At 36.0% G+C, this 18,740-nt stretch overlaps 2 protein-coding genes across 2 annotated transcripts; one reads left to right on the top strand and one right to left on the bottom strand.

Annotated features, from left to right (window-relative positions):
• Nucleotides 1–1,440: 1,440 nt before the first annotated feature.
• LOC141342518 (brevican core protein-like) lies at nucleotides 1,441–7,201 on the top strand. The gene is made up of 6 exons (XM_073846977.1): nucleotides 1,441–1,573; nucleotides 1,676–1,834; nucleotides 3,772–3,854; nucleotides 3,937–4,081; nucleotides 4,157–4,342; nucleotides 5,361–7,201. The coding sequence occupies exons 2-6, from the start codon at nucleotides 1,777–1,779 to the stop codon at nucleotides 5,483–5,485; spliced, it is 597 nt and encodes a 198-aa protein (XP_073703078.1). The 5' UTR covers nucleotides 1,441–1,573; nucleotides 1,676–1,776; the 3' UTR covers nucleotides 5,486–7,201.
• Nucleotides 7,202–8,362: 1,161 nt separating this feature from the next.
• Nucleotides 8,363–14,300, bottom strand: hapln2 (hyaluronan and proteoglycan link protein 2). The gene is made up of 6 exons (XM_073846975.1): nucleotides 14,193–14,300; nucleotides 14,013–14,110; nucleotides 13,543–13,902; nucleotides 12,263–12,379; nucleotides 11,979–12,161; nucleotides 8,363–10,564 (listed from the first exon to the last, which is right to left on the bottom strand). The coding sequence occupies exons 2-6, from the start codon at nucleotides 14,104–14,106 to the stop codon at nucleotides 10,287–10,289; spliced, it is 1,032 nt and encodes a 343-aa protein (XP_073703076.1). The 5' UTR covers nucleotides 14,107–14,110; nucleotides 14,193–14,300; the 3' UTR covers nucleotides 8,363–10,286.
• Between the last annotated feature and the right edge of the window lie 4,440 nt (nucleotides 14,301–18,740).

Here is an 18,740-nt window from a genome sequence, read left to right as displayed (position 1 = left end):
ACCAATGTTTTTAAAGAAGTCTCTTCTGTTCACCAAGCCTGCAATTATTTGATCCAAAGTACAGCAAAAACAGCTAAATTTTTTAAATATTTTTACTATTTAAAATCACTGTTTTCTATTTTAATATATTTTAAAATATAATTTATTTCTGTGATTTTGAAGCTGAATTTTTAGCATCATTACTCCAGTCACATGATCCTTCTAAAATCATTTTAATATTCTGATTTGCTGCTCAAAAAACATTTATTACTATTATTGTTGTTGAAAACAGCTGAGTAGAATTTTTCAGGTTTCTTTTTATGAGAAGAAAGTTCAGAAGAACAGCATTTATCTGAAATAGAAATCTTTTGTAACAATATAAATGTCTTTATCATCACCTTTGATCAATTTAAAGCATCCTTTCTAAATAAAATATTAATTTCTATCATTTCTCTCCAAAAAAAAACAACCTAAAATTATACTGACTCCAGGTTTTTGAATGGTATAGTGTATAATGTTACAAAAGCTTTATTTCAAATAAATGCTGATCTTTAGATCTTTCTATTCATCAAATAATCCTGAAAAAATGACTCATCTGTTTTAAATATTGATAATAATAATAATAATAATAAATGTTTCTTGAACAGCAAATCAGCAAGGATCACGTGACACTGGAGATTGAAGTAATGATGCTGAAATTTTAGCATAATTTTAAAACATTTAAATGGAAAGCAGTTATTTTTAATAGTAAAAGTATTTCAAAATGTTACTTGCTGTACTTTGGATCCAGCAGAAGAGACTTCTTTAAAAACACATTAGAAATATTACTATTCAAATACTTTTGACTGGTGGTGTATATTTATTTCACTTATTGTTTTAGTTTATTCAGTTCAGTTTTAGTTACTAATAACAACACTACTTTAAACATCTAAGAGTGATGGCACCCTCTGTTGGTTGTTGAAATTTCTTGAGCAAACGATTTGTTCTCAAAAGGGGGCGCTGTTTCCCTCTAAAAAGTGTAAGATACATCTAAATACCTGGAAATTTGATAACTGACATGCACTAATCTGCAATGACTGATTAGCATGTCTTTCAAAGAGTACAGTGCAGACAGATAGAGACACAAAGAATTTTCTGAAGTGTGTAACCCCCATCACAACAAATAGTTTCAGTCGTGCATGAAGGAAGCATTTGGTTTAGTGGGGCCATGATGACTAGAAACTGATAACAGAACAATTGGAAAGAAAGGGCGATGTATCCGGTGTTGCTGCAGCATGTTTTATGTAGATAGAGGTTAATAGAACCAATCAGAGATTCAGTTTTAGACTGTTTTTTTTTTAGTTGTGGTCCACATGTTTTATTTCACACTCTTAGTGCAGCTTGCCTGCATTGCATAGTAGCACCACCTTGTGTTTAGTATAATCATGTTTTATTTTAAATCCTCGATTTTTATAGTAAGCTATAAAAACATGTGAATGGCTTTTAGATGCATGTCTGGAGAACCCTTGTAAAAATGGAGGCACATGTGTGGATAGCGGAGCAGGTCATAGGTGTCTCTGTCTACCCACTTATGGAGGAGACTTTTGCGAGACAGGTGAGTAATCTGCATACTTCATTATATGTCTATGCTGGAAAAAAGATGCTTTTAAATGTGTGTGTGTTTTTTGGTAACCTGATGTTAATTCTCCCAACAAAGATCTAGAACACTGCGAACCAGGCTGGGAAAAGTTCCAAGGGTTTTGTTACAAGCATTTCACCAAAAGGCAGAAATGGGAGGTGGCAGAGCAGCACTGTCGCATGTGTGGAGGTCACCTGGTCTCTGTTATGTCACCTGAGGAACAGGAGTTTATCAATGGTACGTCTGAACAAGTGCTCGTAGAGTCAGCCCTGTTCCTGTTGATCTAATCATTTTGACTTCTTGTCATATGTTAAAAAAAAATTAACTTGATGGAACCTGATTTGAACCTGATGGAATGTGTTTAACAATGTGTCATAAGACAGGCTGTCAGTCTTTGCAAGCAGCATTTATTTTTCAAAAACTCTTTCTGCCAGTAGGTGGCACAAAAGTGAGTGCCTTTATGAGTGAATTATCAGTTGTTTAACCATTTCCTTAGGCTCATTTAGGTACAAACCAAGTAAAGTCTTTATTACAAGTAAGTCATTGAATTACTTACTTAACCTTAATCTAAAAACAATGAAACTCCTTTACGGAATGTTTACTCAAAGACGTGAAGCTTTTTTCATCGGTAAAGAGCAAAAATGTTTTCTTTAAACTGTAATTTAGCCTACTCAGTAATAACTTCTTGTTTTTTGAACTTCTTGTTTTTTTTTGTTGTATATCAGAAAAGCTGTACTCTTGATTTGTGTGATACTGCTCGAATGAGACATATAATGAAAATATGACTTTTTCAGTGTTTAAATCCTACAATCGTATCCCCAGTGTATCTACCAACCTAGAAAATGTGGAAAGAAAAACCTAGTAACCAGTGTTGCCAAGTCTGCGGTTTTCCTACGAAATTGGGCTACTTTAACACTGTTGCTGTGGGTTGAAGCAGCCCAATAATGTAATATTTGGCTACTGGAATGTTAATTTTATTGGGGGAATCCTGTCAAAAAATGTCTATTTTACCTCTCGAATGCAACTTTAGGCCTATTTTTGAGAAGCAATTGGACAGGTTTTGTTGTGAAAACCTGGCAACCCTGCTAGTAACTTTGTTTTGGTAAGCCTTTCTCTGAAAGAATTTGAAATAACAATCCGCTTAGATTTTGCTCCCTCTGTGATGTAGAAAGGGAATCTTATTATAATATTACCTCCCTTTAATCTGCATGTCGTCACCTACGGTGCCGTAATTTTGTTTTCGCAATGACTATTTAAAGTTCCAGCCTCAGAGGATACAAGTCTAATATAAACATGCAATTTCTTTCCCAGCTGTTTACTTTCACAGACATAACCGACTGTTTTTGTAACTCATTTGTGTTTTTAACATAAACCTGTGTGTATTTGACAGTTTAAGCACAGTAAGACATGAAAGAAAACTAGTTTAGTACTTACATGACGTGTGACAGCCGCTTTCTGTGCGTGTGCTTCGAATATGTGCACTCAGAAAACCGTATATCAGAAGTTCAAACTAATATGGCTTTAAAACGCATGATTTCAGTGCGATAGACGTGATAATCAAAACCAAACAGATGTTTTTTTATCAGAGTATCTGAGGTACAAACTATAAAGGAACAGAGCCTATTCTGAAAAAGGGGCAGGGAGCAGCAGCTCATTTGCATTTAAAGAGCCATGCACGAAAATAGTGTGTTTCTGGTTTCATTTAAAATGGGCATTTTCAAAATTATATAAATGATCTATGGGGTATTTTGAGCTGAGACTTCACAGCCACAGTCTGGGGACACCTGAAACTTCTATTACATATTGTAAAAAGGGCCATTTCTTTTTTTTTTTTTTTTTTTTTTTTTTAGCTGTGTGTCAAATAAGGTGTGTCAAACTACTGAAGCTGTTTAGCTTACAGTACATACAGGAATTCATAAAGGACCAGGTTTGTTGACATAACATTGAGAGGCCCTGCATTTTGTTTTGTATTTCTATACAATCATCAAAACGTTGAAATGCTTTGAACGTGTCACCTAATTCATGCGATTGAATGAGGGTTGTGTTAAAAGCTCCTGTGCATGTCTGTCATATATGGTGCATCCGGGTGTTAAACTGGAACTGGCGTCTATGTTGTGTCTTACTGACAGCGTATGCTGGTTCTTTGGCATTTCTGTGTTTTTCTCTCTCTTTAGATAAATACAGGGAGTATCAGTGGACGGGTCTCAATGACAAAACCATTGAGGGAGATTTCCGTTGGTCAGATGGGAACCCACTGGTAAGTCTACATGACAAAACATCAAGTGTTTCTTGATGAAAATCTTAACTATTCCAAAATTTGACCTGTCTCTCTGTATCAGTTGTATGAGAACTGGTATCGTGGACAACCAGACAGCTACTTCTTGTCAGGGGAGGATTGTGTTGTCATGGTGTGGTACGATGATGGCCGATGGAGTGATATCCCTTGCAACTACCAGCTGTCCTACACCTGCAAGAAAGGCATTGGTGAGTACATCACCATTTGTGGGAGTGCTGGGGCCCAGGAAGTGAAAAAGTTCATCATGGTTTGTTTTTCTTCAGCAGCATTCTGTGGTCAACCCCCTCTTGTGCTGCACGCTAAGATGTTTGGACTTCGCCAACTAAAGTACAGGGCCAATTCACAGGTGCGCTACTACTGTGAGCCAGGTTTCATCCAGAGACAAAACCCTATCATCACATGTCAGACCAACGGACAGTGGGAGGAACCTAAGATCACTTGTTCACCAGGTGAAGTAAATTTTATTATATTATGTTATATTTAGTGCTGTCAAAATGACCACGTTAAAGCAGACGATTAACTTTTCCAGTTTAACAACGTTAAAATACTACTGCTTCTGTCTCTATCTTCTTGACAAGAATTGCATTTATTAAGACGCAGAACGTCTTTAAGATGACATTAAACAAGAGATGTTTCAGACGCAAACTCTACTTCGCCTCAGCAACAGGCACAAATGAGATGTTGTCAGGCCATATGTCAGTAAAAATTATTTTTCCTGTCTAGTCAGCCGTAGCACATGCTCAAATGTGGCGGTACGCGCTGTAGCCTGTATCATTTTATATTAAAGCACGAATTTAACTATAAGCATGTGTGTCAGATCCGTGTCATGTTTAGCAGTGGTAGCTCTTAAAGTAGTAGCAGTCAAATAACCTAAAAACCCAGCTGCTGTGACGTCTGTTAATCAAAGAACAAAAGGAAACAAATTAAATCAATAACTTTTGAAGCTTTAAAGATCTATCTATATTTAATTTAGAATTTAGTGTTTGGTATCTTCAATTTCCTACTAGCCGAAGGGCACGGGTAAATAATTGTTTTAAGTTCCCTTAAATTATTCTTAAGTCTTACAAATGTTAAAATTAATAGCTCTTATTTATATTGTAATGTTAAATGGCTATAGTCAATGGTTAAATATTAGGAAAAAAAGAATTTCTTAAAAACATCAGTAATAATGGTATCAGTGATACTCGCCTTCAGTCATAAAAAAATATGCCATTAAAAATATACTGTCTTTATGTTGTTTCTAGATTAATTTGAAGATTGAATTTGACATTATTGCAATATTAAAGTATATTTAAAAACCCTGAATGTTAGATGGGATTAATCACGATTAATCATGATTAATTTCAGGGAAAAAAAATGTGTGATCAATTTGTTTTTGTTTTTTTATCAATCGACAGCACTAATTATCTTATTGAGCCATTGAATCCAAATTGCTTTGGGTGTTAATTTCATGTATTTTGCTCACAGTGGGACCAGCGTACTCAAATGGAGAACTGGTAACATGGCCAGGTCAGAACAAGGAAATAATCATAGAAGAGACAACAACAAAAACAACAACACCTGAATATGTGGATATAAAATGGAACTTTTAAAACTATCACACAGCATAGTAGCATTTCATTGTTTCTTTCACTCTTCTGTTTATCATGTCATCCCTTCAATTATCCTCCTAAAAAACATTGATCAACTCTACAAAGTTCTTCATATATGACCCTGGACCACATTTGGGTCAAATTTTTTAAAATTGAGATTTATACATCATCTGAAAGCTAAATAAATAAGCTTTCTATTGATATATGGTTTGCTAGGACAATGTTTGGCTGAGATACAACTCTTTGAAAATCTGGAATCTGATGGTGCCAAAAAAAATTGAATATTGAGAAAATTGCCTTTAAAGTTGTCCAAATGAAGTTCTTAGCAATGCATATTACTAATCAAAAATTACGCTTTGATATATTTATTGTAGGAAATGTACAAAATATCTTCATGAAACATGATCTTTACTTAATAACCTAATAATTTTTGGTATAAAAGAAAAATCTATCATTTTGACCCATAAAATGTATTTTAGATGTACATTTTCAATGTATTACTACAAATATATACATGCTACTTATGACTGGTCCAGGGTCACATATAACAGCAATGTTATATAAAAAAACAGTCCCACTTAACTTTTTTAAATGGTACTTTCAATTGGATAACAGTTAAAATACACCAAACATTTATAACAGGATACTTAAATTAGACTTAAGGGTTATTTTTATAAGTGTTTTTTTTTTTCATCTCTCAGTTCTTTTCCTTTTTTCTCTCTGTAGACAATGACACTGAATTACATTTTGTAATTCTAAGATACCGTAAAAGCACACTTGATAAAATGCAATTTACAAGCAAAGTTTGTAACGGTTTGGACCAGACACCTGTTCTGTTTCATTTCATCCCTTTTTTCTTTTTTAAATAAATTATAAGATAAACCTATGAACAAATGCTCTCTAACATCAGCTGGTCTGAATGATTTACACTGTTGCCCTGTAGTTACTAAATATGTCTGCTTTCAGCAGTATTACCTAGCCATTCTTAAACATTTATCCCTGGTTTCACAAACAACGCTTAAGCATAGTCCTAGACTAAAATGTAAGTCTGAGCTTTTTCAACTGAAAGAAACTTGCACTGGCTGATCTTGAAATATATCAGTGACTTTGTTTTGTCTCAAGATGCACACCAGTTATGATTTTTCTAAGGCAGGTTTATAAAAATTACTTAAATGTCCTAATTGAACTATGGCCTAGTCCTGGCTTAGGCTAAGCCCTGTCTATGAAACCAGGCCTTAGTGTCTTGTCTTTTTCCTCGCTTAGAGATGAACTCAAGAACTCTTAGACTAACGTTGTCATAAACTAATTTAAAATACTCTGGAAAAGCACAAAAAAAAAAAACCTTTATACACTCAATCAAGTCGCTTGAGGCATATCAATCCATCCTTTGTGTTAATGTTGGATCAGCAAAGCTTTATGAAGCAGGGACAATTCTTTATGCACTCCACAACCCACGTTGAGTCTTTTTATGGAAAGACAGCTGGTCATTCTGTGACTTGGTGCTCAGTTTTTCAGGTCTGTATTGTACTCTGGAGGATAGCCATTTTCAGTAGACTACTATAAGTTTCATTTGTTGAGAGATCATCACTAACAAAACCATATTTTAGTTTTTGATGGCCTGAAGCCAGGGCATATTTTATCACTCTAGAAACATAAAATGAATTACATTCCAAGCAATCAGAGCAATCACAATAAAAAAGTTATCACAAAAAGCAATGTTTATGAATTTTCTTGCATATGTGAATATGTGTGTATCCCTAAAAAAGAAGTTCACTTACAGAATAATTTACCCATCCGCATGTTATCCAAGATGTTCATGTCTTTTTTCTTTAGTCAGAAATTAAGTTTTTTGAGCAAAACATTCCAGGATTTTACTCCATATAATGGACTTCAATGGCGGCCAATGGATTGAAGGTCCAAATTATAGTTCTAATGCAGCTTCAAAGGACTCTACACGATCCCAGCCAAGGAATAAGGGTATTATCTAGTGAAACGATCAGCCATTTTCTTAAAAAAATAATAATTTATATACTTTTTAACCACTAATGCTTGTCTTGAACTAGCTTCACACACTTTACGTAATCATGTTGGAAAAGTCATTGATTAAAATTTTCTCCAATTTCAAAATCGTCAGACATCTTTGTTTTACCTTTTTGTAAAGGGTGTTTGACTTTCTTTGCACATTTACTTTGTGAATACTGGGACGGTCCTTCAGTACTGCGGTACGTTAGTGCAAGACAAACATTTGTGGTGAAAAAGTATATATATTTGTATTTTTCATAGAAAATGGCTGGTCATTTCACTAGATTAGACCCTTATTCCTCGTCTGGGATCATCTAGAGCTCTTTGAAGCTGCATTGAAACTGCAATTTGGACCATTGAAGTCCATTATAAGGTGTTTTCTTCAGAACCCCAATTTCTTTTCTACTCAAGAAAGACTGACATGAACATTTGGATGACATTGGAGTAAGTGAATTATCAAGAAATTTCTGGAAGTGAAGTTCTTTAAGTGTTTCTAATAGGGATGTAACGGTATCAAAACTTCACGGTACGGTAATACCTCGGTATGAATGGCACGGTACGGTATTTATTGAATCATTTACAGGAAAAACAAAACTAATGAAGAGACTCGAAAAAAGTCCCAGAAGTGTTTATTAAACAGTTTACATGAACACTGAACATATCAATGGCATACAAATTAGCCATCTATCTGTAAACTTTCAAACAGAAACTTAAATTTTTCAATTTTAGTAACAAAAAATTATTAAAGCATGTAAAAAACAGTCAAATCAGTTTAGCTGAATGAGTTGTCTGAATCTAGTTGTCTGCTTGAAATAAGATTTTTTTTTCTTACCCCATTGGCAGATTTAGCAGCTTGTTTTAAACAAAAACTCACTTAATTTTGACTTGTTTTTACTAAAAACAAGACAATAATTTTTACTTGTCTAGAAAATCATTCTTGATTTAAGAATTTTTAGATATTTTGGCTGGAAACAAGACAAAATTCTAAGTAAGAAAAGCATTTTATGCAGTGCAGTAGGCTCTCATGCCTTTCTTTTGCATTAAATCTTTATTAAAAACAATCCTTTAAAGAACTTTTCTACCTGGACAAGTGCATCTATTATGTTGCCTAGTTTATTTAAAACTGCACCTTTCCTTATTTCAATCATAGCCAAAAAGCCACGTGTTGACTGTGAAACACAGTAGACTTCATTTATATGCATTTATGGTACATTTCCGTGTCAATCCATGTTCATTTTTACAGCGAACAATGCACTGTAACATTAATTCAGCTCATACAACGCAGCAATAAAACAGACGAGGAGCCGAAACGATCGCTGCACTGCTTCAAAGGCACCGCTTCTAGGACGTACTGCCGGACAGCAACCGCGTGCAGTGTGAACGCTCTAATCCGTTAACATGGGTGCTGAAAAGAATACGTAACGCGTACGCACTGCAGACGGAGCAGGTTCGACCATTTCCATCTCTTTTCCTTGCTGGCTGCTACAGTCTGTAGCGACAGCAGACCGCAAAGGATGATGGCCACGCCTGGGCTGATGGGAAATGTAGTTCCCGCTACCTCCCGTTCGCTCCATTCGCCTGAGCAAACTTTTCTCAGAAGACCTATCGTTTTATCGAGTCATGCGACCACGGTAGTATCGAAAAAAATTGTTATTGCGGTATGACGGTATTTACAATACCGTTACATCCCTAGTTTCTAAGAATTAGTTGAACAAATCTGTGGTTAATATTCTAACTAGCATTAATAGTAGTGCACCTGTGATTTGTGAGGCACTTTGAAAGTAATATATTATGGGAATTTGTCTTTTGAGTTGATAAATGTTTGCTGTAGTTTTAAAACACAGTGCATGTATATGTAACTTATACTGTAAAAGACACTTTAGGAAAAAATTGAGTGTATATAAATACATATTTCATATTTCATTGGTAATTTTATTCACACAACCTTACTATTTTGTTCATTGACAGTGTTAAAATAAATAAATAAAACCCCAACTATAAGGCACCATCCAGTATATGGTGCTAAACAATCTAGCATTTAGGATAATTTGTTCCCAACATAAAGTTCACCTCTCTTTTTAAAAATAAAAGTCTTGTGGAATCTGCATATGCATTTTTTGTTATAAATACATTGACTGAATAATTGTTAGACTTGGTTTACATATTGTTTATGCTGCTATAGTCAAAGTTATTGAGTTAACAACTTTGCATGTCAAGTTAGCAGCTATTCAAGCAGGAGTTGTCAATTCACTCTTAATTTGAAATTGATGTTTTCCCAGAAGGACCCTAAATGCTCTGCTTTAAAACAAGCTTAGTAAACAAAATAATATATAACCTAGACGTATGATAATGCTAGCTATAACCCAGAATTCTGTATACACTGTAAAAAGTTTTCAGCTGTTTCAACTTAACTTAAGTTTAGCAGCTGCATTAAAATTTTAAGTTAAATCAACTTTAAAGTGCAAGTCATTTCAACTCATAAGTTAAATCAACTTAAAAGTACAAGTCATTTTAACTAATTTTATTTCCATGAGTGGAAATGAGTAGTAGGTTTAAGTTGATTTAACTTAAAATTTTAATGCAGCTGCTGAACTTACGTTTTTAAGTTGAAACTGGTAAAAACTTTTTACAGTGTAGCTCATTCATTCCCTTTTCTGCAGAGAGCCTCTAGTGGTGCTTATACTGTTATGTTCCACAAATGAAGGATACGTTCTGCACTTCTTTAAGGGCTTCACCTTTAGTCCAGTGTGCCATTACCAGGCAGCAAAACATGGAGCGGTTACCTGTAGCAATAAGCCCCATAAAGCCGCTCACTTTTGCTGGGATACCCAAAGCTACGAACCCCTGGTTCTGCGATCCCTCCGCAACGCTCCCTTGGGTTGATGATGGGGAATCGTACACTGCCATCCTGCAGCCAGCCTCCATCGCATTGGTCAAGCTGCTGAAACTTCCAAGATGAGTAGATCTGACCAACTTTTGCTATACTGGCACCATCCCATCTGCAAGCCCGCTCAGCCTCGGCAAAACTGAACAGCCCCGGAATGAAGAACACAGAGCCTGGTAAAGTAAAGTAAAAAGGTACTTTTGAAACATTTATGTATTTATGAGCACAAAATGTAAATATTAACGCTGATAATTATGTTTAGTGAACAACTGTGATCTGCACAACTGAATTGTTTTCTAGGTATAATTCCTATTTCTCTGTCATTATTGACATTCAACTCTCCGGTGCAACAGTCTCATGTGGGCATAGTGGGAGCTGAAATGTCACTACAGTAACAGTCTCTTTTTCTTTCCTAAATACAAAAACAACAGAGCTGTTTGGGGGTGACACTTCTAGTCTATTTAGGGAACAAACAGTGACTGTTTCTAATAGCCTTTTGTTTTAAACAGAAACAGTTTAGTTGTGAAGATGCCTCCTATACATCTCTGTATCAGTTTACCAATGTAACAATCATTGTTTCAGCAGGTGAAGTTACAGCGGGAGTCTGCGTCTCTCTCTCGCCTCCCCTCAGCCCATTGAGTTTTAACAGACCCCCTAAAGTGTGCCGTGAGTTTGGTGGGGGGGGGATTGAGAATGAATAGGGGCAAGTCACTTGAGAGGAGGCAATGCCTCCATTGCGATATGATTGGATATTAATGGTTATGTTCAGCTGTGATTGGTTAATGTGATGAATCCCGCCTCTTATGCTTGTGTGTGTTTGTTAATCAGTCTGAATGAACAATACTGGGGTGTTAATGGGAAGACAACTCACACACTAAGATATGACCACTTTTAACATCACAATGCGGCTGTGCAACCCTGTTAACTAAAAGTATTAAAGGGTTACTTTACCCAAAAATGAAAATTAGCCCAGTATTTACTCACCCTCAAGGCATCCTAGGTGTATGTGACTTTCTTCTTTCAGACAAATCCAATTAGAGTTACATTGTTCTGGCTCCTCCAAGCTTTATAATTGCAATGGGTGGGTGTTTCTTTTCAACAGTCCAATAGAAGTCCAATAAAGTGCATCCATCCATAATAAAAAAGGGCCTCACATGGCTCTGGGGGATGAATAAAGCCCTCCTGCAGTGAATCGATGTGTTTTTGTAAGAAAAATTATTTTTCTTACCTTTGTATTATGATAAATGCACTTTATTGAACTTGTTTTGAACTGTTAAAGAGAAACACTTGTTCATTGCCAGTATAAAGCTTGAAAGAGCCAAAACAATTTGTAATATAACTTTGATTGCATTCGTCTGAAAGAAGAAAGTCATATACACCTAGGATGCCTTGAGGGTGAGTAGATAATGGGCTAATTATCATTTTTGGGTGAACTAACCCTTTAATTTCTTAAGAAAACCTTTACTAACCCCAAACTTCAGAATGGTACTTTATAAACAATATGTAGGAAAACCTCTGTCGTAAAATGTTTTGTCATCATCTGAATCCTATCTAATCTCCATCACAGCAGAATCCCCATTTACTGACCTTTAGTAGTCGAGGTGAAGCAGAAAGCATCATAGTGGTCCCGTGTTTTGTGACGGGGCCCATAACTTCGGATGCCTGATAGTAGATCTCCTCCACAAGCCGGCCGTGGTTGCAGGACTGGGTAATTGACAGTTCCATCACTCAGCCATCCGGCATTGCACCAGTCCAACCCTTCAGTCCAGGCTGTAAAGGTACATCACAGAATTAATACAGGTAAGCACCAAATTTTAGGAATTTAAAAAAAAATTGGCCAAAGGTGTATGTTAAAGTATTTTTATTATTACCCCTGTAAAGCTGCTTGTAAGTGGCAAGTGTTGCATCCTGTTCAGCACAGGCATCTTTAGCATCAAAGAAAGAAAATCTGTACCGACCATGATGGCTCTGATAAGGAAATACAACTCCTGAAATACATGGCCAATTATAATTCATATTTTAAAATATATTCATGTTTATGTATATGAATAGATTTAATATATGTAAAATATTTGAGATTGAGCATTATACATTTAAATAATAATAATAATAATAATAATAATAATTAATTATCAGTATCATCATCATCATCATTATCAATGTAAAAGCCATCTACATTTACGAATGCTTTAAGAAAAGAAACAACAACATAATTATCATAATTATTATTATAACTATTACGATCACAATCAGTTTAAAGCCCTTTTACTTATTACTTATTTAAGGAAAAGTTCACTTCCAGAATGACATTTCCTGATAATTTACTCACCCCCATGTTATCCAAGATGTTTATGTCTTTCTTTATTCAGTCAAAAAGAATTTACATTCAGGATTTTTCTCCATATAGTGGACTTCAATGGCCAACGGGTTGAAGGTCCAAATTGTGGTTTGATGATGATCCCAGCCAAAGAATTATGGTCTTATCTACCAAAACGACTGGTCATTTTTTTTTTTTTTAAAGAAAATACAAATTGATATACTTTTTAACCACAAATGTTAAAAAAACATATAGCTCAACCTGATGTGTGACGTACACCGAAGTATTGACCCAGTATTTACAAAGCGAACATGCAAAGAAAGTCAAACGCCATTTACAAAAACAGGTAAAACAACGATGTCGGACGATTTCGATGTTGGAGGAGAAAATGAGTTTTTCACCCTACCTTACCTTTTTTAACTGAAGTACAGAGACAAAGAACTGTCTGTGACTTTTTCAATGTAATTACGCAATGCATAATGCATCACAGAGCTAGAGACAGGCAATTTTTTTTTTTAAATGACCAATTGTTTTGCTAGACAAGACCCTTATTCCTCAGGCTGGGATCATGTAGAGCCCTTTGAAGCTGCTTTGAAACTGCAGTTTGGATCTTCAACCCATTGGTCCCCATTGAAGTCCACATGTAGAAAAATCCTGGAATGTTTTCCTCAAAAAACTTGCATGACAGGGTGAGTAAATTATCAGGAAATTTTCATTTTGGAAGTGAACTTCTCCTTTAAGAAGACAAGGAATAATAATAATAATAATTATTATTATTATTAATATTACTTACTTACTTAAAAATTATTCTGACTGATTGTCAGTCTGTCCTACCTTCAATCCTCAAAGTAATAATGACACTTTCATCCTCAATTCCATTGATCAGTTCACAGCGGTAGCTGCCATCATCTTCCAGCTCCAGGTCAGTAAGATGAAGAGAAACATCCAGGTTATGTGCACGCAGAAGTGATGCCCGAGGCCCGACTGAGCCATACTGCTTATCCGCATGTCCATTGGTTATTAGCACAATGTTTTCCACTCCTTGACTACGGGGTTCGATTTTAGTCCACTTTACTCTGTAGTGCGGTGGTTTGAACCTCATCACACAGGGCAAAACGACTGTGTGTCCACGTCGAGCAGTGACCTCAGCATATACCAGAGGTTCCAAGAGGTATTTTAGCTCTTTGTCCTTGTCTAGAAAAAAAAGTGTACCTTAATATTCTGTGTTGTAAAGGCTTTCAAATCCTGTTTGTATTATAATCACAAAGTCTCTAATATCAACTGAAGTTTGGAAGTGATATTACCTCGATTATGGTGGTGGTATTTTGCAGAGGTCCAAGAGAAGAAACAGGCTGAGATCACTAGCACAGCAATAAAGTTCATTGTAGATTTCACCATTTCTCTAAACAACATAATAATGATGATTATAGTTTCTTTAATATGGCATTCAAACACAAAGCTGTGAGGAAAGAAAAAAGTCTCACCTTAGTCTTCAGCCTTCTTCCTCAATTTAAAAATGACATCCAGAAAAAGTCCATGACAGTAAACTTGTTTTCTATTGCTCTGGTTGCAGTGGAGAAACACACGGATCAGGGTCATCTGACAAGTGTTGGATGTGTACGCAGGCTTTTTCTCCTCTGCTCCAGATGTTAATGAGTATCACACTGACTCTCATTGTTCCTTTCAGCGACTCTTCTCTGAAAGACAGACCAGGAACGCCTGAAACCAGGAAACCTCAGATGATGGAGGCAACTTCACATTTTTGTGGTGGTCATAAAAGGTGCTGAGGTTAAAAAAATGCAATTTTCAAGCCCACAGTGTGTTTCTGTTGAGAAAGCAGAAGAATTTAGATGCTCATTAGGTGATTAAGCATGTGGTCTGCCAGAAACCAGACAACAGCAGTGGCCCCCCTTTTTTTGTACATTCAAGTAACACTTAAAAATTTAGAAAAACGTAGATACAAAATATCAAAACAGATGGTATCTACCAACAAATGATGATAGACCTTTTTGCAGAAATAATTTCACTTTTCTCAGTCGCTTTTCTCAGTCAAAAACCATTCATCAACTAAGATCATAATCCACTAACATTTGTGACCCTGGACCACAAAACCAGTCATACGTTGCACAAGTATATTTGTAGCAATAGCTAACTATACATTGTATGGGTCAAAATTATTGTTTTTTTCTTTTATGCCTAAAATCATTAGGATATTAAGCAAATGTCATGTACCATGAATATATTTTGTACATTTCCTACTGTAAATATATCAAAACGTAATTTTTGATTAGTAATGCATTGCTAAATACTTCATTTGGACAATTTTAAGGCCGATTTTCTCAACATTTAGATTTTTTTGCACCAGATTCCAGATTTTCAAGTAGTTGTATCTCGGCCAAATATTGTCCTATCCTAACAAACCATACATCAATGGAAAGCTTTTTTCAGCTTTCAGATGATGTAAAAATCTCAGTTTCGAAAAGTTGACCCTTATGACATGTTTTGTGGTCCAGGGTCACATCTGATAATGAGAAAGTGTCCAAATTAGGGCTGGGACACGATTAATCGCGATTAATCGTGTCCCAGCCCTAGTCCAAATACTTATGTATATATTTTTTGCGAAACATTTGTTGACTTACCAGTGTTATTTCAGTATCACTGAGATATTATTATAGTTTTTAATTAATATTTTTAATTAAAGTTTGAGTAATTTTGTTGTGTAATTTTGTTATTATTTTTTTTTATTTGTCTATAGTTTTTATTAAAAAAAATTTTTAGATTCCTTATTTTAGTAAATCAAGTTAAACTAACTGAAAATGGGAAATGTTTCATTGGCTGAAATAAAATGTAATTAAATTGAAAATAAAGTAAGTTTATGTTTTTGTATGTTATTTCAGTTAACATTTATTTCATTTCAAGTAACACATTTTTATTATTTTACTGTTTGTTAACAATAACAACTCTCTTACCTACTAGTCACATGGTTATTTTAAGGGGTCATATATTTAATGCAATTTGACTAGACTGTTTAGACTGTGCTGTCATAAATGTTTGCATGACCAGTCAGTTTTAGCCATAGCTGATCAGGCTGGAACAGAAAAAGGAAGTGGAATGGGCTATAGTTTGTGCTCTCTTTCTCTCCGACTCTCTCTCTAACCTGCAATCACAATGACAGCTTTGTCACTGAACTCCCCAGCACTGACCCACGGGCGGCAGTGAGCATGCAAACACGGAAAGGAAACAAGCAGTTGGAGGGAAAGCGGTATAATGGGATTCAAGCGTTAGTCAGTGTACTCTGCATTGTGCTGCTCCATCAATGGCTCTTTTTGTCATCTTCCACTGTTTGTGCTCGCAATGGCATGTCTAGATGACCTTTGTCTCACTCTGTCTATATTCATCTGTTTCACTAACTTCCAGTCTTCTGTTTCAGTTCTAAATTTCAAAACCTATTAAATATATCACTGTTATTTATTAACGAATGTAAGAAAGATTTAGAAAATCCAGCATGTATAGTGTTTGAATGACAACCCTCATCCCACTCCTAAAGTGCACGTGCACATACACGCATACCCAGGCTCAAACTCATGTTAACCCAGCCCCTGGGAAAGTGGGGTTTGAGTCAAGGTTGTGTAGTTCTAATGATGCATGCGCTCTCAGTTACACAAGACAGTGGTTGACAAATGATAGACTCGCCCCAGAGGATAACCGTTTTGCCTAACTCTGATATCAAGCCCAGGCTTGTTATTTTCTTGTGGCTCAGCAAACCCCCCCATCCCACCCCCACCAATGCCACCTTCATATATCATTTTGCATTGGGTCCTATATCTTTTGAACCATCAAATATCTTCTAGCAGTATTATATTACAGTGTGTTCATGGAAATCTGATTATTTGAAATAGTTCCCATATACACATTCAGAGAATTGCTTCTGAACACATTATAAATGTTATAAATGTATTGCTGAAAACAGTTACAGACTGTAAACTATGTAGTACTGAATTGTGGAGTTAAACGGTTTTAGTTTTTTAACATTTTTTTTGTTCAGGATTTTATTTTTCTTGTAAGAGTGGGCATGGCCATTTGTAAATTTAATGTGTCTGGCTTCCGGTGTCATTCACTTCCAGTAATTTTTAGCTGTACAAAACAGTGGCATGTCCAAAATTATTCATACACTTCACAAACTGTCACAGTCTATGGGAAAAATACAAAGTTCTATACCATTCCAAATAGTCCAAGCTATCCATGCTCACTGAGGACCTGCAACTGCGCATTGTGGCTGCTCACAAGTCAGGAAAGGGCTATAGGACCATATCTAAATGTTTTGACGTTCCAGTGGCTACAGTGCAAAGTATTATTAAAAAATACAAGATGTTCCTCACTGTGAAAAAATCTCAGAGGACATGGTCGGAAGCCAAAAGTGACACCTGTGCTGGCCAGAAGGTTAGTGAGAGAGGTAAAAAAGAATCCAAGGATCACCACCAAGACCATCCTGATGAATCTGGGTTCTGCTGGTGGGAACATCTCAAGGCCGACAGTCCAATGGACACTGCACACCGCTGGGTTCCACGGATGCAGATCAAGGAGGACACCACTTCTCCAGATAAGGCACACAAAAGCCCGCTTGGCCTTTGCAAATGCTTACCTGGACAAAGAAGAAGACTTCTGGTCTTCTGTTTTATGGTCAGATGAAACAAAAATTGAATTGTTTGGCCACATTGATGTAGCCTTCATTTGGCGTAAAAAAGGAGAAGGCTTCAACCCTAAGAACACCATCCCCACTGTCAAACATAGTGGTGGAAACCTAATGTTTTGGGGGTGTTTTTCAGCCGGTGGACCAGGGAACCTAATCACAGTAAACAGCACCATTAAAAAGGATCAATACATCAAAATTCTCAACAACAACATTAGGCAGTCAGCAGAGAAACTTGGCCTTGGGCACCAGTGGACATTTCAGCACATCAACGACCCAAAACGCACAGCAAAAGTGGTGAAGAAATGGTTAGCAGACAAAAACATTAATGTTTTGCAGTGGCCCCGCCAGAGTCCTGCCTTAAATCCAATTGAGAATCTGTGGAGGGAGCTAAAGATCAGGGTGATGGCAAGGAGACCCTCCAACCTGAAAGAGTTGGAGCTCATCGCTAAAGATGAATGGGCAAAAATACCAGTAGAGACATTCAAAAAGCTGGTCAGCAATTATAGGAAGTTTTGATTGCTGTAATAGCCAATAAAGGCTTTTCTATTGATTATTGAGAAGGGTATGAATAATTTGGGCATGCCACTTTTTGTTCAAATGTAAAAAAAAAAATTTCCCACAATGATGCCTCTTGTACATCATATTATTATCTTTTGGGAGAAGCCTGTGTCATTTTCGGTCAAAAAAATCTTGCTGGTTGAATAAAAGTAACTTTAAGTCAGAATTTGCCAGGGGTATGAATCATTTCAGGCTTGACTATATAGACTGCATTTATGGTGTTTTTTTGTTGTTGTTGTTGTTGTTTGTTATTTTTGTTTGTTTTTTTTATTCAGTGGAAAAATATATCAACCTAAAGATTTGGAATGACATAAGGTTGCGTAAATAATGACAGAATTCGCATTTTTGAGTGAACTATTTCTTTAAGTCTAAATCAGGGCTTTTCAAATCTGGCCCTCGAAGTCTACTCTATAGACTTAAGTCTAATCAAACAGACCTGAACAAGCTATTCAAGGTCTTCAGGCTGAAACTAAACTCTGCAGGCAAAGTGACCTTGCAATTGACCCTTCGCAAAGACCCGCCCCCCTTACTTACTCTTGCTATGTCCAACAAAACAATGCTATCACGCTACACATCATGTTCTCGCGCAGTGAAAAATACATCATGGAGAAAAGAGGAAACTGACAAAATGCAGACAGAGCAGGTTACTTCTGGAATGAAACAAGGTCTCAGCTTTCAAATTTGGTCATTTTGTAAGAAATTCAAACAATAAATAGCGTTTTGTGGCTCTTTAATGTATTGTGACAGATCACTGTATTGCCTCAGTTCAAACGGCACATGA

The sequence above is a fragment of the Garra rufa genome, chromosome 9 (assembly GCF_049309525.1).
Source record: "Garra rufa chromosome 9, GarRuf1.0, whole genome shotgun sequence".
In the NCBI taxonomy this organism is placed as follows: domain Eukaryota; kingdom Metazoa; phylum Chordata; class Actinopteri; order Cypriniformes; family Cyprinidae; genus Garra; species Garra rufa.
Note: the sequence above shows the minus strand (reverse complement) of the source record. Positions and strands in the feature narration are given on the sequence as shown.